Genomic DNA, 20,891 nt, shown 5'->3' with positions numbered 1-20,891 from the left:
TTATTTATTTATTGTCCTTATTTTTTATTCATCTGTCCATACACTGGATGAAAGGAACATTAGACACAAGATTTCCACAATCACTTAGTCACTCTGTAAAAGCTACAATGTTATACAATCATCTTCAAGAATCAAGGCTACTGGAACACAGCTCAACAGTTTTAGGTACTTCCCTCTAGCCACTCCAATATACCATAAACTAAAAAGGGATATCTATATAATGGATAAGAATAACCTCCCGGATAACCTCTTAACTCTATTTGAAATCTCTCAGCCACTGAAACTTTGTCTCATTTCTCTCTTCTCCTTTTGGTCAAGAAGGTTCTCTCAGTCTCATGATGCTGGGTCCCAGCTCATCCCAGGAGTCCTGTCCCATGCCCTTACATTTAATCAAAAATGCTGGGTGGACAGAAAAGCTATTTCCCCAGAGCTTCAGTGTAGTAAGGTAGCTTTTGACATCAGGGAAGGCCAAATTCAAATTAAACCCTTGACACCCTCCTTGGATAAGGTGACAGATGAGCTCCTGGGAGCTGTTAAACCTCAGAATCAAATATGATGGGGAGCCAGAAGGAAGCTGCAAAATAGGAAATGAGTCCCATTTACTCCTGGCCTTGTCCCAGTGTGTATTTTATTTCTCTTCTTTTATTTATATTTCTTTATTAAGAGAGGCTTATTTTCAGGTATCAGGTTTTTCAAGTTGCCATCCATCCCACACACACTCTCAAAAGTCGGGTTAGATTCAGGAAGAGAGAGTTATGGGAAGAAGCAAACGTGTAGGGCACTGTTCTTTCTGGGTGTGCTTTAGCAAAAGATTCTTGACAGAGATTTCCAAAAATGGTTATTGGTTTATAGGGATGAGAGTGAGAAAGAAGTTGGTCCTAGTTGTCTGGTGCCAGATTCCCTCCCCAGCAGAAGTCAGACCCCAAAAGAGAAAGCCAGGAGGAGTTTCTTTTTTTGCACCAAGGCAAAAAAGAAACATGTATGGTATTATTCTAAAAACTATAAAGAGGGTCAAAGGCTCATTTCGGGGTTCTCTGTTGCATGCGCTGCTGCCCCCCGCTCATTCTCTACTCCCCCTGTGATTCTCTCTGAACCATTTTCCACGCCCTCGCCCTCCCCAGCAGTCTGTGGGCCATAGGGATCGGCTCGCCCGCTCTGCATGTGGGTGCAAAAGCTGCAGCCCCAGCAGCTGCCGCAGCACCAGCCTAGTTTATGCAAGAGAAGAAATGAACCAGCTGTCTGGTGGACGTGGCAGGGAGACAGGGAGGCAGACATGTAATTACCTGAGCTGGGATGGGACCAAGCCACGGGGCTCCCTGCATCTTCCCAGGCCTCCCCCAGAGCTCATTATTTGGAAGCGTGTCCACAAAGCAATTCTGAAATAGCACAAAGACTTGGAAATTGTTTTTTTCGAAATATCATAGGGGCACGTGGGAGCAGGCGCACGCCGTGGAGATAGAGTTCATCTCCTGCAGGCCCCCGGTCTTTGTGCATGGCCATTATGCCCCAAAACGGCGAGATAGGGGCCCCTGAGCCTGCCAAGGGCACCCCTGAGGAGCCAAGCAGGGGCAGAGCAAATGCAGGGACGAGGGAGGCTGGCTTCCCCCTCCTCCCTGGCAGTCTCTGGGCAGAACATCAGTCAGTGCAAGAAGAAAACTGCAAAAGCATGTTGACAGCCAAAAGTGCTGCAAGCTTCAGCTGCCTGTCCCACCAAGATGGGTGTTTGTGTGCAACCTCAAATAGTGTGCTTGAGGCCCAGAGACCCTTGTTCATGCTGGCATACTGCCCCATGGGCATCTGACCCTGGGCCTGAGCTCAGGGTGGGAGGATGCCATGGGGGCATCTGTTTAAAAAAAAACAAAGTGAAAGAGAGTGTGATTGCAAGCTTGGGAGGAGTTTAGGAGCTCCTCCAGGAGAAAACCATTTATTAAATGCCCATTCTGCATCCAGACTGTGCTGTCACAAAAGAAGAGTGGGTCTTATGCCTTTATCCCCCTGTGACCTTATTCTTCTTGGCCTGGGAGCTGGAAAGAGAGAAAGTGAACCATAGAAGGTGGTAGGGAGTGAGGGCAGAGGCTATCCTGCCTGGGTGCCATGACCCTGGTTCCTCCCAGTGCCCACAAGTAGAAGGTGATTAGTGGGGTCAAGGTGAGAAGGTGGCCTCTGGGTGGTTCCGTGGCCCTGAGGGCTCTCAGGGAGTGAGGGGGGCACCCTGATGGTGAAGGTTCAGAGCAGTGAGCTGTGGGCTTGGCAAGCATGCCTCCAACCCTCACCACGACCCACCCAAACATTAGGGGAGATGGTGGAAATGGCAGCATGTGTCTCACCATAGTTCTTACTGAAAGTCAAGTTCAAAGTTAACCTTTATGCCTGGAGGCCATTGTCTTGTGCTTCCTCCAGACAGCAGGTGACCCCGGGCCCATGGAAGCCCCACCTGGCTGCTTTCTGTTTCTTGCTGTAGGTCACGAGTCTAGATCAGCAGGTGACCGAGTCTAGCTCCGAGGACCCACACGCCACAGCCGGCTTCGGCTCACAAGGTAATCTCACCCCTTTCCAGACTTGGAATGATAAACCTCTGTTTGTCAAGTGGTGTTTCTTCCTCCTCCTCTTCTTTTCTTCTACCCCCACTCTTCACCCTCCCTCCTACTATTCCTTATATTTTAAGGGGATGTATATTGCTACAGCCTTTCCCTTTCAAGTACTATGTAAAGACTCCATGTTTCTTTGCCTGCATCAATAAGTCCATTCACCTGGGAGACCTCAACTTTCCTGGGGAGCGAGGATGTGCTTTGTCCCCTCTCCCCCCAGTGCTCTCTCTCACTTGAGGGGCATGAATTGGAAGGAAGATTCTTGTTCATCTGGGGTTGTGAGGCTACAGGACCAACCACTTCCAGAACACAGTGCTGGGTTACTGTCATGTAGCTTCTGTCACAAGGAGGTTGGAGCCTGGACTAGGAGCAATTCAGGATTCTGCCTGCAAAGGGCATTGAAGGACAAATGTGACATATCAGATCCCCGTTCCAGTCACTGACTCACAGAGCATGGGAGGTCATCTGAGGTGACAGGAAAACAGAGAAAGCAAACGGGAAGGGCTGAGCACTTTCTTAGAGCCCCTTTCTTGAGGTCCCCAGGCTTATTCATATAGCTCATTGGACAACCAAGGGTTCCAGGAAGGGGCTCGAGTATATTTCCAGAGCTCACTGCAGGCCCTGTCCCCAATTCTTAGTGAACAATTAAGGGAAGTAAGAAGGGGCCATCCTTCTGGGTACCCACTCTAGCAGGTGATCGCTCATCAGTAGCTGGGTCCAGGAAGTCATACCTGATGATGTCTCAGGGGATGCCCCCAGCTTGGTGAATCCCAGTCCCTCCACCACAGTGTGATGCACACTGGCCCCTGGCATTCTGGGGTTTGGGTTGAGGGGCCTGCAGCTGGGCCCACCTTATTCCAGCCTCATGGTTCCTACACATCACATGTTCTTGAGGAAAACAGGGCTCAGAAGGTGGCTATAGGATGCATCCCTGTTTGTCATCTCAGCACAACTGGAGTTGCATGGAGGAGTCTGGGGTGTTCCTTGCCAGGGGTTCAGTGGGGCTGGATCTGTCTGGTTGACTCTCTAGTTGACTCTGAAGTTCAGGGCAGCTTCCAACACCCAGATCCACGGCCAGGTGCCAGGAGTATACCCAGAAGCTCTGGGCAGAGGCTCATGGGATAGTTTAGGTCAAGGGACAAAAAAAAAGCCTTCTACCTGTTAGTGTCTGAATAGCGGATGTGGTGAGGTTGAGGTTCATTTTTCTTTACCTGTGGATATCCAGCTGCTCTGGACCATTTGTTGATTTTGTACTTTCATCAAAAATAAGTTAGGTGTGTTCCCCTTGATTGACGGGTCTCTCCTTGGAACAGTACTACACTGTCTTGATTAGTATAACTATACAGTAAGCTTTACAATCATGTACAGTGATTCCTTCTTTATTCTTCTTTGTCAAGATTGTTTGAACTATTACAGGGGTTGTGCTTTTCTATATAAAGAGCTAGTTTCTCTGTGTCTACAAAAAAAAAAAAAAAAGAAATCCTTACTAGGATTTTGATAGGGATGTCATGAAATCTAGACATCAATTTGGGCAGGGATTACATCTTTTACTGTGTTTGTGTCTCCCAATCCATGGACATGGTATGTCTCTCCGTTTATTGGGGTCTTCCTTGATTTCTTTAATTAGCATTTTATAATTTTCAACATAACAGTTTTTTTTTTTACATATTTTAACAAAAGCACATGTGTTAAATATATGTATGAGATAATGTATAAGAATAACACACCTTCGTATTTAGTATGCTTTCTTGGTTGGTTTTTTATTCTTTCCCCTGCTAATGATGCCACTTATACATGTCTACATATGACATTTTCTTTGGAATGATGATAAATGATACTGTGTTTTTAATTTTGGTCTCTGTACGGTCATTGTTAGTGTAAGTGCTGGATTATGTGATAGAAATATAATTAATTCTTGTGTGTTGATTTTGTATGCTGTAACCTTGCTGAACTCACTTGTTCTAGAAGGTTTTGTTTTTTGTTTGTTGGGTTCTGGCTTTGCATTTTATGTACTAAAATAGCAAAAGAGTGATGAAAACTTGGCTGCTGACAAGACCATAGGGAAGCAGCTATCCTCAGTCCTGACCAGCAGCTTGTAAATCAGCTCACTCCTTTTGGGAAAGCATTTTGAATAAAGAGCTATAAAAATGTTTATGCGGTTAGATGCGATGAGCTCACTTCTGAAACTGCCCTAGAGGAGTAAAACAAAAGAAGCAAACCACACCTGAAAATGGTAACTTTAGTGTTTTTGAGATCTTGGGGGAATAATGAATCCATTAATAAGATTCAAGGAAAATGTGTGACATATGTTGAATACATTGTTATATATTAATTAGGAAAAATGCTTGTGATCTTTTAGGTGAAAAATTGGAAGTCTATTAGAATTATGACTACTGTGAAAACAGGCACAACCAACTGTCGTAAGGTTATGCAAAAATAAGAGTTACTTGTCTTGGGCCACAAGGTTTTCCCATAATGTTATACTAATGCTATAGGTTTCATTTAGTTATATATATTTTAAGCTAACTCACATTTGACTCTCCGTGACTCCATTTCCCTGAGAAACTCAGCCATTGGATTATCGTGGACATTAAGAGAGAACTGGGGTCAAGTGGAATCAGCAGGAATTGATATTATTAAAAAAGAACTTAATATACTGCTGTGAAATATACTAGGGGATAATTTCAATAAGCCTTTGATACACTTAATAATTACAGCTCCTAGGTTTATAATTTTCTGATACAGGAAAGTGTCGTAATCATTTCTACATTTTGCATTCATCTTTGAGCACTTGTTCAATCATTTCCTTAGAATCAGTTCCTAGAAGTGAAATCTCCGAATTAAAGGAAACGCATATTTTAAATTTTGGTATATTGGCCAAATTGAATTCTGTAGAATTTTTATTACTGGTTTACCTACCCAACAGCACTCCTATAGGTGGATGTGATACACACATACACATACACACTGTATTGAGTTTACACGTGTATTGTCCATTGATAGATCAGTTTGGGGTCTATTATTTTCTCTTACAGTGTTTATCCTCTCATAGATTTATAAGAAAAACAAATTTGTTAAATATGTATATGAGATAACGTATAAAAGTGACACTTCATATTAGTGCTGGTATGCTTTTTCAGTTGGCCCTTTATTCTTTTAAAAAAATTAGTTTTTTTTAATTAGAGAAGTTGTAGGTTTACAGAAAAGTCATGTAAAAAAAATACAGCATTCCCAAATATCCTCCATCATTGATGCTTTGCATTAGTGTGGAACCTTATAATTGAAGAATATGAAAATATTACTGTTAACAGTATTCCTGTATTACATTAGGTGTATTTCCCCCATATACGACCCTATTATTAACACCTTGTAATAATGCTGTACATCTGTTATAATGGTGGAAGAACATTCTTATATTTGTACTATTAACCACAGTCCATCATCCACAACAGGGTTCACTGTGTTATAGAGTCCCATATTTTATCTCCTAACTTTTCCTTCTATAACATACATGACCCAAAACTTCCCCTTTCAGCCATACTCAGAAGCATAATTCATTGCTGTTAACACTCACAATAATGCACGACCATCAACACCATCCATTTCCAATATTTACAATCAAGCTAAATAGAAATTCTGTACTAATTAAGCATCAGCTATCCATTCTCTTCCCCCATTCTATGCCCAGGTAAACAATATTCTAGATTCTAATGCTATGCGTTTGCTTATTTTGATTAGTTCATATCAGTGAGATCATAACAATATTTGTCCTTTTGTGTCTGGCTTATTTCAGTCTGTATATTTTCCTCAAGATTCATCCATGTCACATGCATCAGGACTTCTCTCCTTCTTATAGCTTAACAATATTCCATTGTATGTAAATACCACATTTTGTTTATCCATTCATTGGTTGATAGACACTTGGGTTGCTTCCATCTTTTGGCAATTGTGAATAATGCCACTATGAATATCGGTGTGCAAATGTCTGTTTGAGTCCCTGCTTTCAGTTTTTCTGGATATATATACTTATTAGTGGGGTTGCCAGATCATTGCAGTTCTATACTTAGCTTCCTGAGGAGTTGCCAAACTGTCTTCTACAGTGACTGCATTGTTTTACATTCCCACCAGCAGAACGAGTGTTCTTTTTTCTCTACATCCTCTCCAACATTTGTAGAGTTCTGTTTTTCAATAGCGGTCATTCTAGTGGGTATGAAATGATATCTCGTTGTGGTTTTGATTTGCATTTCCCTGATAGCTAGTGATTTTGAGCATCTTTTCATGTGCTTTTTAGCCATTTATAGTTTGTCTTTGAAAAGATGCCTATTCAAGTCTTTTGCCCATTTTAAAACTCGGTTGTTTATCTTTTATTATTGAGTTCTTGGATTTCTTTTTATATTCTGAACATTAAACCCTTATGTGCGGTTTCCAAATGTTTTCATCCATTGAGTAGGTTTCCTTTTCACTTTCTTGATAAAGTCCTTTAAAGTACAAAAATTGTTATAACTTTGAAGTGGTCCCATTTATCTTTTTTTTCTTTCATTGCTTGTGCTTTGGGTGTATGGTCTTTTAAAACACCTCTGACCACAAGATGTAGAAGATGATTCTCTACATTTCCTTCTAGGAGTTTTATTGTCCTGGTTCTTATATTTGGGACTTTGGTCCATTTTGAGCTAATTTTTTTTTGTATGCTGTATGGTGGGGTCACATTTTGTTGTTTTTCCATGAGAATATCCCGTTATTGCAACAGCATTTGTTGAATTTTTGTTTGTTTGTTTGGGGAAGTGCATGTACCAGGAATTGAACCTGGATCTCCTGAATGGCAGGCAAGAATTTTACCACTGAGCTACCTTTGCACCCCCTATTTTGAGCTAATTTTTGTATGAAGTGTGAGATAAGGATTTTCTTTCTCTCTTTTGTGTGTGGATATCTAGTTCTCCCAGCACCATTTGTTGAAGAGATTATTCTGTCCCAGTTGCATGGTCTTGGCAGTCTTGTCAAAAATTATTTGGCCATAAATGTAAGGGTCTATTTCTGAACTCTCAGTTAGATTCCACTGGTCAATATGTCTATCTTTATGGCAGTACCATGCTGTTTTGACCAGTGTTGCTTTGTAATATGCTTTAAAGTCAGGAAGTGTGAGTCTTCCCACTTCGATCTTTTTCAAGATGTTTTAGGCTATTCAGTGACTTTTAGTCATCCAAATAAATTTGGTAATTGGTTTTTCTATTTCTAGAAAATTGGCTATTAGAATTTTTATTGGGATTGTATGGAATCTGTAGATCAATTTGGGTAGAATTGACATCTTAATTATATTTAATCTTCTAATCCATGAACATGTAATGTCCTTCCAATTAATTTAGGTCTTTTTTATTTCTTCTAGCAATGTTTGGTGGTTTTCTCTGTACAAGTCCTTTACATCCCTGATTATTTTTTCCCTAGATATTAGATTCTTTGAGTTGCTATTGTAAATGGAATTTTTTTTCTTTATTTTCACCTCAGATTTCTCATTACTAATGTTTGGAAATACTACTGGTTTTTGTCTGTTACCTTGTTTGTATTCCACCACTTTGCTGAACTCATTTATTAGCTCTAATAGCTTTGTCATAGATTTTTTTGGACTTTCAGTATATAGGATCATGTCATCTACACATAGTGAGAGTTTTACTTTTTCCTTTCTAAAATGGATGACTTTTATTTCATTTTCTTACCTAATTACTCTACCTAGAACTTTCAACACAATGCTGAATGACACTGACAGCATCTTTATCTTGTTCCAGATTTAGAAGGAAAGTTTCAGTCTTTCACTGTTGCCAATGATGTTAGCTGTGGGTTTTTCATGTATTCTCTTTATCATGTTGAGGAAGTTTCCTCCTATTCCTATTTTTCAAAGTGTTTTTATCAAGAAGGAGTGCGTGATCTTGTCAAATGCCTTTCTCTGTGTCAATCGAGATGATCATGTGTATTTTCGCTTTCAATTTGGTGATGTAGTGTATTACATTAACTGATTTTTTTATGTTGAACCAACCTTACATGCCTAGGATAAAACCCACTTGGTCGCTGTGTATAATTCTTTTAATATGCTGCTGGATTTGATTTGCAAGTATTTTGCTGAGGATTTTTGAGTTTGTCTTATATTCCTTCCTTTGTTAAGATGCCTTTTGCAGTTCACAAGTTTATATTTTATGTGCCATTAGCTTTATCAATTTCTTTCATGCCCATGAAGCCTCCTTTCCCCTCTCCAAAGTCGTAATTCTCATAGATTTTTGTATATTCTTAAGGAATCTTTATAAAAGGAAAGGATTAATCTTCCTGAAGAAGTTTTTTAAGGAGTATATGATGTATGAAGTGCTATTCCTCTTTCTATTTTTCCAAATGGATTGCAGATTGTCCCAAAAATGCTTATTGGGGGGGCAGTGATGGACAGTGCAGAGGGAGGTCAAACAAGCAGGGTCTAGAATCGGGATGCTTCCAACCAGCTCCACCACTTACTGGCTTTGTGGCCCTCTTTCCTTACTCTCTATAAGCCACACAGGTGGACGGTGAGGACCAGGTAGGCTGTCACCAGTGCAGCCCTTAGTTAGCACTGGCTCAAGCAGTCTGGGCAAGCGCCCAGATGCAGGAGGGGTTTGGAACAGGTGGAAACAGAACAACAAGCTGTAACATGCTTCTCCTGGCCTGGGCCTCCCCCAGGTTCCTGATCAGGACCCACAGACCCCAAAGCCTCTCCTGAGCCTTGCAGTATCTGCCCCAAGGGGTAACCAGCCTCTGGGCAGGAATCTCAGAGGTATGTGATAATGTGGGGAAAAGTGCAGAAGCAATGCCTCCCAAGCTTTAATGTACATGCAGATCCCATATCCATCTATCTGGGGTTCAGTCTGGGTGCCATATACCCTGTCGGGGCCTCACACTTGGGTTATCGCCAGACCAGTCCCACAACCTTGATCCAGAGCTGCAGTTCTAAAATTCTAAGGTGCCTCGGCATCCCCTGGAAGGTGGACAGAACGGAGTGCTGGGATCCACCACTTCTGTTTCTAAGTCAGTGGGTCTGGGGTCAGGTCAGGAATTTGCACTGCTAAGGCATTCTCAGGTCATGCAGAGGCTTCCAAAGTCATGTTGATGCTGCTGATCCATGGGCCACACTTTGAGAACCAAGGCAGGCATTGTCTTGGCTGGGTTTATCCCAGCTGGTCTGACTCCAGGCCTGGGGTCTCCCCTGCTCCTGGGGGGGTTGGACAGATTCTCAGGCCTCACAGGCCCTGGCTGGGAGCTCCCTGCTCGCTCATCAAGCATCCCTGTGACCCCATGGTACCTCCAGTGCTGGGAAGGAATGGCCTGCCTGGGGGATGCGGTGCGCCTTCTAAGCCCTAGAAGGCATCTGTAAAGAGAACACCATGTCTGGTATCTGTGATCAGCCTTTGGTGCCAGGGGATGGGGGCCAGCCCCTAATCTGGTGCCCACTTTGCCTTGCAGAGTCAGCGGACAGCATGTGCCTCCGGGCACCTGAGGGCACCCCTGTGCCTGGCCCAAGCCACTCCTCCCCAGAAAGCCACGGCGCTCCGCCCACCCCCCACCCACCCCGCCGCTCTGGGCATGTGGCCCGTTCTGCCAGCGACCCTACCTCGTGTGCGTCCCACCCAACAGGTATGTCAGGGACAGCTCACTCGGGTCCCCAGGGTGGCTCCAGTCCCACCCTCCATATTGCACTTTGTCTTGGTGTCCTCTGAGTGGAGCCCTGCCCAGGGACCAGATGGGGGGGGGGGGACTGGTCTTGAGGTCTGAGATGCCTGGGCCCCGGGGTGATGGGTGGCCTGGTATCCCCCTCAGAGGCACTGCCAGGCCTCTCAGGCTTGCACCCCCACTTGGGCTGGGGAAAGGGGCTGCCCTGGCTCACCCACCCCACTCCCCCAGCCCTCCACGCCGGTCAACCAGCCCCAAACCCCAACCATGCACAGGGCCCAGGAATCCAAACTTCACAAAGCTTTACAAAGCCCCAGGGGAGTCTTGTGCACCCTCAAATTCGAGAATCTACATCCCTGCCCTGTGATGCTAATTTTAGATGTGGGGGTTGGGGGTGGGAGTGGGGCAAAATTTCTGCTTATAAAGATGGGAGGGCCTTTTGACCATGATGCTATCACAAGGGGCTTCTTGGGAAACTAGAAGTGAAGAAACCTTGGAGAGGGCCTATGGGTGCCTCTGGAATGATGTCAGCCGAACCCTTAATAAAAGAGCCCCGGACTGTGCCCTGGGCAAGTTGAATCCCTGGAAGGAACTAGGAACCCACAATAGTCTGCTGCCTGACAAAGTCCTCCTGCCAGAAACATGATTGTCAGGTTTTGCATCTGCATGCACCTGGGCTAGCATTCCCTGCTTCCCTCCTACATTCAGTTGCCAGCTCACATGCAGAAAGTGCATTCCCCATCTTCCCTTGAAAACATCCACATCAGCAGGTTTATTCAGAGGTTTGCATCTTCACTCCGCCCTGTCAGGGCAAACGCAAGGTTCTCCTTGTTTCTGCTCATGCGTCAAGGTTTGGGGGGGACCCTGGGGATAGGAGATGCTCAGGGGTCTGCTCTGGGACCCCTTTGGCATGTCCCCGTGAAGTGACACTCATGCTCTGTAGACCAGGACATTTTAGGGATGGATATGAAGGGAAGAGATGGCCCAGTCACTCGTTGAAAGGGGACGCTAGCAAATGTTGGCATGGTTCCTTCCTGGCATTCAAGGTCCTCCAAGGTCCCTGAGAAACTCGCCCCTGGATGAGTGCATTCTTGGTTCTGTTTGCAGCAGCTGTCAGGCTGCCCTGCTGGGAATGACAGGCAGGTTACTGGTGATCCCACTGTGGCCAATGCCAGATGCGAGCCACCGAGGCTTCCTTGCCACTGTGCCCAGCTTGGCTGAAGCTCTGCTGACCTGGCATCTAAGATACTACAGCATTATCTTAGTTTCCTTAATAATTCTTCCCCCTTTAATGTGTTAACTGCATCCTCTTTCTGGTTAAGGTGATGCCATTTCACACACACCTTCAGGCAGTCAAGATCTGGAAGCAGGAATGTCGCGGGCGGCTCTAGTGACTGGTGAGATGCTCATTGTCCAAATGCTCTGTGCCCACACATGCTGAGAAATAGGCAGGGAATGGCAGGTGGGCCCCGGACTGCACTGCCTGTAAATCCAGCTCTTCAGCTCGTTACCCAGTAACACGAGTTCTCTGACCCGGTGCTTTCCCTTACCTCCTTTCTTGGTGAAATTGTATTAGACGCTATAACTTAATGTGCAGACAGCTGCTCATCTCACTTCATCTCTGAGATTCTATTTTGGAAGGAAATTGCCCTCACATGTGAGTTTTTTGTTTGTTTGGTTGAGTTTTATGATGTCTCATGTTTAATTGCCAGGCTGGCTCACTGCCACCCCAAATTACCCCAAGCCACCCAAGAAAGGTTTACTTTGTGTTAGTCTAAACTTATCTAGGCCTAAATCACGTCTGCCTCCCTCAGACTGGCTTCTTCTGAAATGCAAGCAGACCAAGGACCACCCAGCGCGGTTCTCGGCACTCCTGGGGATCTGGTGCCCTGTCCCTAACCCGGGGGCCAGAGGGCTTGGCTGCCTGGGAGCTGGGACAGCAGAGGGGAACCAAGAGAAGGAGGCTAGAGTGGGCTCCTGTGGCCCCTCTAGTCCCACCTGGCTCTGTTCTGAAGGCAGGTCTGTCTCTAGATGCCACAGAAGACCTGTTAGCTTGGGGATTGAAGCAAGGGGAACAGAAGGGGGCCTGTCCCTGCGCATGGCTGCCCTCTCACTGGCTGGTTTTTCCTTTGGGCGTCCCTCCCCCAGTCGTTGAGCTCCAAGAGGCTGCAGCCCCTCTCGGGGAACGCCAGTGAAGCACAGGGCTGAGGGGAGCCAGGTGCTCTGGAGACAGTGCCCAGTGTCCCAGTGCCCAGGAAGCTGGGACCCGGAGAAGAAAGCTGGTGCTGAGCATGCTTTTATTTGCTTCGTATGCAATTGAACAGCCGCCTTTGCTGTTGTTTGGATTGGGTTTGCTTTCAAAATGACTTGTTTTCCCTTCGTTTTTTAGTTCCCATGTCTCGCTCCGTTGTGGCGTCCTCTGCACATCTGCCCCACTTGTCACCACCTGGAGAACAAAGAGACGCCTGGAAAGTTGCTCAGCCGCTGAAGCCAGATGCCTCACAGACCACGTCAAAGGAGCGGCCGCACTCTTGGGTGGACAGTAAGGCCGACACGGACACCAGGGTGCTGGTGGCGAAGCTTCTGGAACACGCGCACTGTGTGCCCCCTGCCCAGGGGCAGCACGTGGTCAGCTCTGTGTGCTCGGCAGTCCCCTCCGAGGAGCACGCGGTGGAGGACGCCCTCCTCTGTGCCAGCGTCTTAGACCAGGTCTGAAGGACCCCAGGGCTGGACAGACACAAGGACGGGCCCAGTGCCCCGGAGTGTTCCTGCCAGAAGTCACCGCGCTGCGAGAGTGCAGCCCCGAGCCCTCACTGGGCAGCAGACGATGATGGGGACCCCGTGAGGACCACGGGGTGGCTTGGGCAAGGAGCTCCACCTCCCTCAATCTGTTGTCTTGGGATCACATTTCCTGCCTATTCTGGTCATACAGAAAATGTACTCCCTGGGGCCCATCGTGAGCTCCCTGGATTTATGGGGCCTGGACCACCCTGAACAAACCAGAGTGCAGCGGCAGATGGCGCTCCTGTCACTCAAAGACACAAAGTATCTTCAAAGTGAGGGTCATCAAGTGCAGGATTCTCCCTGCCCCCAATTTAATTCCCCATGCCATGGATCGAGGATGACATGAAGTTATGAGACCATGTTCCCATGTGGCTTCTATCACTCACTAATCAAACCTTGATCATATCCAAGCTTTAAAGAAAATGGGTCATTTAGTCAGAGATGACAGCTGGAACCCAACTTTTTGCCCTCAGGGCCCCAGGACTGTTGTGAAAATAAAGATACAAGAGATGGCTGCTCCTGGGAAGCAGATGGAGCTGCAAGGGTCTGTGATGGACCCAACACCATCCAGGCTACCCGCCCGTCAGCCCTTCTTCCAATCCGTCCCCGACTTTCTCTCTGGGTTCCCTCTTTCCACTTTCACTCTTTAGCTGGCTCAAGGAGGGAACAGAGACATGTGAGTTGTTTCTTGTTCCATAATAATGAGCACCTGTGCTGAGCCATTCCTTAGGTGCATTTTCCTTTGAGTTTGGCCAGGACCCTTTAGCCTCAGTGGGTAGAGGTTTGGGAGGAAAGAGACTGTCTTCCCAAGATGTGTGTACCACTGATAAACCAGGTCTCTGATGTCCCACAATGGTTCATTCCCATCCAGGCCAGCCACAAACACCTCTGTGTTGGAGGATGTAGATTGTAGGGGTATCTACTTTATGGTGATTTATACAGAAGCAGGACCTTCTCAGCCTTCTCTGAGAGGACAGCTTGGGCACCTGGTTTTCTTGCCACTCCCTCCTTCCCACCTCCCTCCATGGTGTATTCCAGCAACATCCACAGGAGTGCTTCCCAAGGGCCCTTGCAACAGCGCTGTACTCCAGAACTTTCTGCAGTGATGGAAATGCCTGGATCTGCACCACCCAAAACTGGCACCTGGGGTTGTTGAGTCCTCAACCTGGGGGCCCTTGGGAACCTGAGGGCTAGCAAGACAAAGGAACTGCATCTCCAATTTATTGAACTTCAATTAAAATAGTCACTCGTGGCTGGTGGCTCCTGCATTGACCCTTGGAGTGTAATCCTAGAGCTCACAGGCTTGGCAAGGGGAGTCCAGTGCTGGGGGTTGGGATGGGGGGCAGACGAGACAAATGCAGGGGTCGGGATGTACTCTCCCCTTTGCTGTACTCAGCCTGTGCTACACACCCCCAGCCCCACCCCACTTTAATGGCCTGGGTTGAGCTTCCATGGGGCTAGACACTGGGAAGGGACAGGCAGGAGCGTTTTCCAGCCAGGTGCATGGAGCCCCCCTCCCTCCCTGGGAGAACCCAGGTGTGGGGCCAGCAGAGAGCCCCAGCTGCGAGCACTTTCACTGCTTTACAAATATTATTGGACATTGCCTCCTAGAGGTTAGAGAGCAGGAAAGTATAAATAAGGCATTTTGATGAAAACCATGACTTTCCCATGAAAGACAGACTAGAGATGAATTTACCAGCACTTTATTCAGACCATAAAAAAAGGAAATCAGTTCTCTAATTTTTCTCAAGTGAGAGCTTTTGAAGTCCCAAAAAGCAAGTTGGTTTGCAGGTAAAGTTAATTGATGGTTTTTCAGAGTGGCTTACCCCCAAGCCGTCAAGCAAAGCCTTCACTGTCCCGAGTCCCTGACCTCTGACCCAAGGTCACTGCCAGGGTCTCTGGGGCAAGCTCGGCTACCTGCAGGGGTCCTGGGCTGAGCCCTGAGTGGGCTGAACCTGAGTTCTCAGACCTGGTTGCAATTCAAGTGTGGTCAGGATCCCCTCGCCCACCCCCACCCATCAACTCTGTCTTTAAGGGGCAGTGGGGAGCTGGGGCATTTGTGTGTTTCACTTGTAGCCAGGGTGAGGGACCTTGGGCCACCCAGCCTGTTCCCCTATTCCCTTCCCTTCTGCTATCTGTAGCAGGCAGTGTGTCTTTTCTGAAGTTTGGGGTCCATGTCCCAGGCTGTACCTCCCCTCGAAAGCTCTGTCCAGGAAGCCTCTAGCCCCTTACTTTGGAAGTGCTTTGCTGTTCACACAACCCTCTCATACTCATCTGTGCTTGCTCTATAGCAACTCTTGTTTTGTGGATGAGGAAAGTCCCCATCCTATATCTATGTATGGGCGGCGACATGGTCACCTTCCTCTTAGAACAAGGCTGGCAGGGCAGTCAGTGGTGGGTTCAGGGAAGGCAGCCTGGCTGGGCCCTGGGTGACTCCACAAGGGCCCCAGGTTCAAGAAAGGTCTCCAGGACAGAAGGGTGCATGCAGTGGCCACTGGGAAACAGGTGAGTGACTTGATTCTCTAGCCTTGGTGCACCCCACCACCACCACCCACATTGGCTCCATGGCATCCCAGCAGCGAGCACCCAGGGTCCCTGGCCAGGGCAAAAACTGACTTCCTCCCCCACCATCCTGTGGCACACCTTTTCCACCCTGGAGTTTTTCTGGCTCCTGCTCTTTTGTTATCTGAAACAGGCCTATCCATGGCTGGTTTGGGGGTGACGCTCTGCTTTCCCCTCCATCTCAGTCCTTCCTCTCCCAGCTCTGCCTTAGCTGGTCATCAGCAGGTCCTGGCAGAACCAACTCTACCAGAAGGACCCCCTCTCTGCAGCGCCGCTGCTGGGTCCTGAGCTTGCTCCCCCTACTCCAAGGGGGCTTGACCTCCACCAGTGGCCAGTGAGGAAGAGGGAAAGGCGGTGCATATCATTCAAAGGACTTAAGGTCTTCCTTTGGCTGGAAGACAATGATACCAAGTGAATGCTTGTTAACAAGTCATGGGCCAGACAACTTCTTTCAGATGGATTGTTTCTCTCTGCTGTATTGGTTCAAGATGCTGCCATGGAGGCAGACTTGATAGGAAATTGTTCTCAAGCCACCAGAGACCCATTTGTACCACTTGAAGGCTGTATTTATTTAATGTACCTCAGTGTTTTAATAATGACCGGTGTTTTAATAAAAAGTATTTCTGGCCTTTGTGTCTCCAGGGACTAATTGGAACCAAAACGAAACCCAGAGCCCATATATGTGCTGCTGGCAAGTGGGGTCTGAAGGAAGGGCTCGGGCAGGGCTGAGGCACCAGGCTAGAGAGCATGAACCTTCCATGCCTCAGACCCCTGCTTCCCATGATCATTTTGGAGGCCAGGCCCGGGGGCTGTGAAAGTGAGGGGAGAGGCTCCTGGATGCATGCAGGGTCACCTGTGCTGGCCCTGTCTGCCCGCCATGGATGCAGGCACCAGGGGCTTCTGGGAGAAATGTATGCACATGGCTCAGAGCTCTCAAATTTGGGTTCTTTTTGTGCCCACTCCACCCCCCCCCACCCACCCCCTGTGCCCTTGTTATTTGTTAGCCATGGCTCTCCCTCGCTGGCACCTGTTCTTTTACCTTGTCTGGGGTGGTGTGGGGGTGTGTCTCTGGACCTTCCTGACTTCAGGCACTTCTCCTCTGGTTTTTATTTTATGTGATGTTTCATTACCCAAGCAAGTGGGCCTTCACAGGATAGCATTTTTTTTTTTTTTTTGGTCTCTTAGCCAAGTGAATGCTTTTTTTCTACTTTTGCTTCCTCAACATATTCAGAGTGTCAAAGAAAATGGACCTTCTGCCCTTTAAAATTGAATTTCCTCCTCACTTTGTTCTCTGAGTCTACACTGCAAACTCAGAAAAGGATGGCGCGGACTGGAGTTGGCTTTGGAAGGCTGCAGCCGAGAGGCCACAGATGGTCAAACTAGAGCATAAGGGGGTCCAGATAAGGAAAAATATCCTCCCTCTGTGGCCTAGCCCAGATGCCAGGCCACCAAGGTGCTCTGTCAGTTCACATGGTGGGGCAGTGTGGCCCGCTCGTGAGCAGCCCCAACGGCACGGGCCCTACTCAGTGAGGGACCCCTGGCTAGCGTGGCTGGAACCTGCCCCTGCCTTCTCAGCAGGGTCCAGAATGACCTCATCCCTCCGACACTGAGAGCCACCGAGCACGGTGGCGCTGGAGAAAGACACCTGACGGATGTGCTGTCCAGGTCCGTCATTTCCAGACTGGCCACGGAGCCCCTACAGGTGATAGCAGGTGCTAGGAGGGAGGCGCGCCCTTCTGTTACATACACTGACACACATGCACACTCACCTCTCCCAGAGGCAGTCTAGCTTTTAACTCCGGAGTAGCCTAAGCTCCCATCTGTCCTTGGCGCAGTTTACCAACAGCCTCGGCTTCCTCCTGGGACAGGTGGGTGGGGAGCCCCCAGGGCAGGCACAGGGGCTCTGCCACCCCCACCCTCTGACCTCCTCGAGTTGCACTCACCAGCCCCAGCGCTAGGCCGTGATGGAACGGGATCTAGTGCAGGGTCCCAGGCCAAAGTGTGGGGGCCCAGAGGGGCATGGTGCTCCCGTGCCTCAGTGAACAAAGCAGCCGCACCAGCAGCGTGTCGCCATGACTTCAGGTTTATTAGTGATATTTGCGAAGTCTTCCTAAGGTCAGCTGCATGCAACACAGGTTACTCCTTGAATACAGTAATCCTAAAGCTTTAGTTACTGCATGGTAAGGCTTCTTAAGTCACAGTGTCGTCTTCAAGGCCTGGGCCAAAAAAAAAGAGACTTCCAGACAAAAGGACATCGGTTAACAGTGACCTCTATGGACTGACCTAGACGATGTTTCACTTTATCTACACACCCTGTAGTACTGCGCGCGGTGGCCGCAGGGCGCTCAACCGCGTGATTCCCGGCACCCGTGGCATCGGGGACGGTGGTGGCCAGTGGAGCTGCTGTTTCCTGGTGTGGGTTTTGATTTTGTTTTGGGGTGGGGGGGTGGGGAGCACGTGTGTGGGCATGTGTAGACAGACTGTAAATGGAGGCACGCGCTGCTCCTCGCGCCCACCTGGCGGGGAAGACTGCAGGTGGAGGGGCAGCAGGGCGAAAGGTGAGCCCAGGTAACTCTACAAGACTCGCCAGCGGGCGGGCGGGGCTGGGAGGAGCGGTCGTGGTGGCCCTGCGGATCACCCTGCCACCCCTCTGTCCGGAGAACCATTTGTCGAAACGAAAGTCAAAAGCAGTAACGGTATCTAAATAAATATGGAGTTGGGATGTCGTGGCCAGCCTCTTTATTTAACTCAGAACGTCTCCTTTCTCGCTAAATACAATCACTCACATGTTCCCAAACGTGAATCCCAGGCCCCACCCTGGGGACCGGCTACAGAAAAAGCCCATTTGGGGCCCTCAGGTGTGTGTGTTGGGGGGAGTGGGACCTCAGACTTCCCAGCCAATGGGGGGGGGGGGCCCGGGGGAGCTCGCTCTCCTTCCCAGAGTCGCTCTTCCAGCTGCATCCCGCACCCGTCAGGCACCCACGTTCACGACAGCTTCAAGGAGGAAAGACACACACACTCGACACCACACAGAGGTACAAAGAAATCCGCTTTGCCAGCTGCAATGAGAAAACAGTTCCGAAACGTGGCAAAAGGCTTGAATGTTTTAGAAAGATCTCGTTTCTGTGACTCTCCTTTGATAACGACATACCCTTTTTGGCCAAAAAGGAAAAAAAGTGGATGGTGAGGGCAGCCCCATGGGGCAAGCCAATGTCCTGTGGTCAGCTGGAGGGGCTGGGGCTGGCCCACCCCCACCCCCAGCCTGTTTGCGCTCTGGGCAAGCCCAGCACAGGCCTCGTGGGCCGCTCCGAGCTCCTCCTCGAGGCTGGGGTCGCCTAGATGTACAGCGGGGTCTCCTGGCCCGTCAGCAGCCTGAACATGGCAGCCGGCATCGTCTTCATGTGAATCTGTCAACGGACGAGAAGTGGCTGAACCCAGGGAAGGCAGTCTTCTTACCCCCCTCCCTTTTTTTTTTATTATATATTTTTATTGCCAAATCTTCACACACATACATTCCATACATGGTGTACAATCAACGGCTCACAATATCATCACACAGCTGTGTATTCATCACCATGATAATTTTTTAGAACATTTGCATCACTCCAGAAAAAGAAATAGGAAAAAACTCATACATCCCATATCCTGTACCCCTCCCTCTCACTGACCACTAGTACTTCCATCTACCCAATTTTTTATTTTACCCCTTATTTCCGCCCCCCCCCCCCACTATTCCTTCCCTCCCTTCTGATGCAATAAATAATCTTTAGCCAGCCAGATGGGAAAAGTCCCCTGAGCATTTTCTCCCTAAAGCATGGGACTTTTAGAGCCAGTGAAAAAGCCGGACTTCCCCATGCCAGTGGGGACAGAGGAGGCATTTAAGGAAGTTGCAGCCTGTTAGGACGTGCTTTCCCCATGCCATCTTGTCAGAGTTTCACACACTGTCAAGTGCTGGCTTTCCTTTCAGCTTGGGACTAAATCATTTGACTTTTAATTGGGGCTCCCATTTGCCCTGTGGGCTAGGGACGGCTGGAGGTGCCCAGTTCTCCCACACAAACCCACAAGGCGCGAGCTCTGCTTCCGTGAGGAGGAGAACACAACCCCATTCCCTGAGAACCTGCAAAAGCAGGTATTCTGGGGGCTGGGGATTTGCTTGCTGGGGCTCAGGGTGCCTCTAGCCCCCATCCTTTAGGATGAGTTTAGCAGGCGACTCTCGGGGCCTAGTTTCAAAGGGGCTGGGCGCACAAGCAATGCCCAAAACTGCTCTTCAGAATCCCAATGTTGTGTGTATGTGTGTGGGGGGGTGGGTGCGCTTTGCACCCCTAAATCCCTTGGAGACAAGGGAGGAAGGCACCTCCTGGTGAGAAATCACTAAACCAACAGCAGTAAAGACAGTACAACAGAAGGATGGGGGTGGGCTCTGCCTTTTCTCCTGCTCTGAAAGTCTCTACTCCAAGCACTGTCTGCAAGAGACAGAGCCCCTCAGTTAAAAGGCCATCAGTGAAGGGACTTCATGCCACCACCCTTCACAGTGGTTGATTTTAATTAGACGATAATGACTAAGGACCTGAACTCCCACTGCTAAAACACTGTCCCTCCTGGCTGGCCCGTTCGTGTCCCGCCTCAGCCAAAGGGGAAGTGGGGCTGGGAAAGGAGGATGGGGGTGGGGACAGAGAGGGCAGGGCACACACAAAGTGGAGCACTCTCTCACGGAGGGAGGATAGACCAGTAGGGATCTGAATGAAGATGGTTTCTAGGCACTAAATTTGCTTCCTGCCCAGGTCCAGCAGCCCTGGGACTCACAAGCTGCAGAGAGCACACGGTCACCCAGGTTCTGGCAGAAGTTGCTGGGGGCACTGCCCAGACCCCTCCCCAGTGTCGGGGTGGCTGCTGCTGACCCATGATGCTCCCAAACTCCCCGGGTCCCCTGGGCATCCCAGCTGGCATGGGGAAGAGCAGGTCTCCAGCCAAAACTCCCGGAGGGAGGGAGGAGGGAGGAGGGATGGCAGTCCCGGGAGGGAGGCGTCCTCAGGGCTGCCCTCCCCCACTATCCCCTGCCTGTGTCCCCAGCACCACTGACCATGCGGAGGTCCCTGTTCTCTATCCCTGCACCTCCTCTACTCCCACCCCTCTCCCAGAAGAGCTCTTAAAATGCAAAGCACACCCTGCTGCATGCCTGTCTGAATTTCTGCCAAGGCCTCCTATGACCTTGAAATAAGCTCCAGCTCTTCACTGGGGCCTTCTGGGTGGCCCTGGGCCCTTGTTTCACCTGCTCCCATC

General features: G+C 48.7%; 2 protein-coding genes across 2 annotated transcripts in view; one reads left to right on the top strand and one right to left on the bottom strand.

Annotated features, from left to right (window-relative positions):
• ENTREP2 (endosomal transmembrane epsin interactor 2) overlaps window positions 1–14,745 on the top strand; it is a 512,187-nt gene extending 497,442 nt beyond the window's left edge. The window contains exons 8-11 of the mRNA XM_077122379.1: window positions 2,462–2,537; window positions 10,059–10,229; window positions 11,588–11,662; window positions 12,655–14,745. Coding sequence (XP_076978494.1) covers window positions 2,462–2,537; window positions 10,059–10,229; window positions 11,588–11,662; window positions 12,655–12,980 — 648 coding nt within the window. The 3' untranslated portion in view covers window positions 12,981–14,745. The remainder of the gene's footprint in view (window positions 1–2,461; window positions 2,538–10,058; window positions 10,230–11,587; window positions 11,663–12,654) is intronic.
• A 3,590-nt stretch (window positions 14,746–18,335) lies between these two features.
• The window catches only part of APBA2 (amyloid beta precursor protein binding family A member 2), a 222,297-nt gene continuing 219,741 nt past the window's right edge, over window positions 18,336–20,891 (bottom strand). The window contains exon 13 of the mRNA XM_077122377.1: window positions 18,336–19,018. Within this exon, the coding sequence (XP_076978492.1) occupies window positions 18,947–19,018 (72 nt within the window). The 3' untranslated portion in view covers window positions 18,336–18,946. The remainder of the gene's footprint in view (window positions 19,019–20,891) is intronic.

Source organism: Tamandua tetradactyla, chromosome 12, assembly GCF_023851605.1.
Source record: "Tamandua tetradactyla isolate mTamTet1 chromosome 12, mTamTet1.pri, whole genome shotgun sequence".
Classification (NCBI taxonomy): Eukaryota; Metazoa; Chordata; class Mammalia; order Pilosa; family Myrmecophagidae; genus Tamandua; species Tamandua tetradactyla.
The sequence above is the reverse complement of the archived record's forward strand: the minus strand, read 5'-3'. Positions and strand labels throughout refer to the sequence as shown.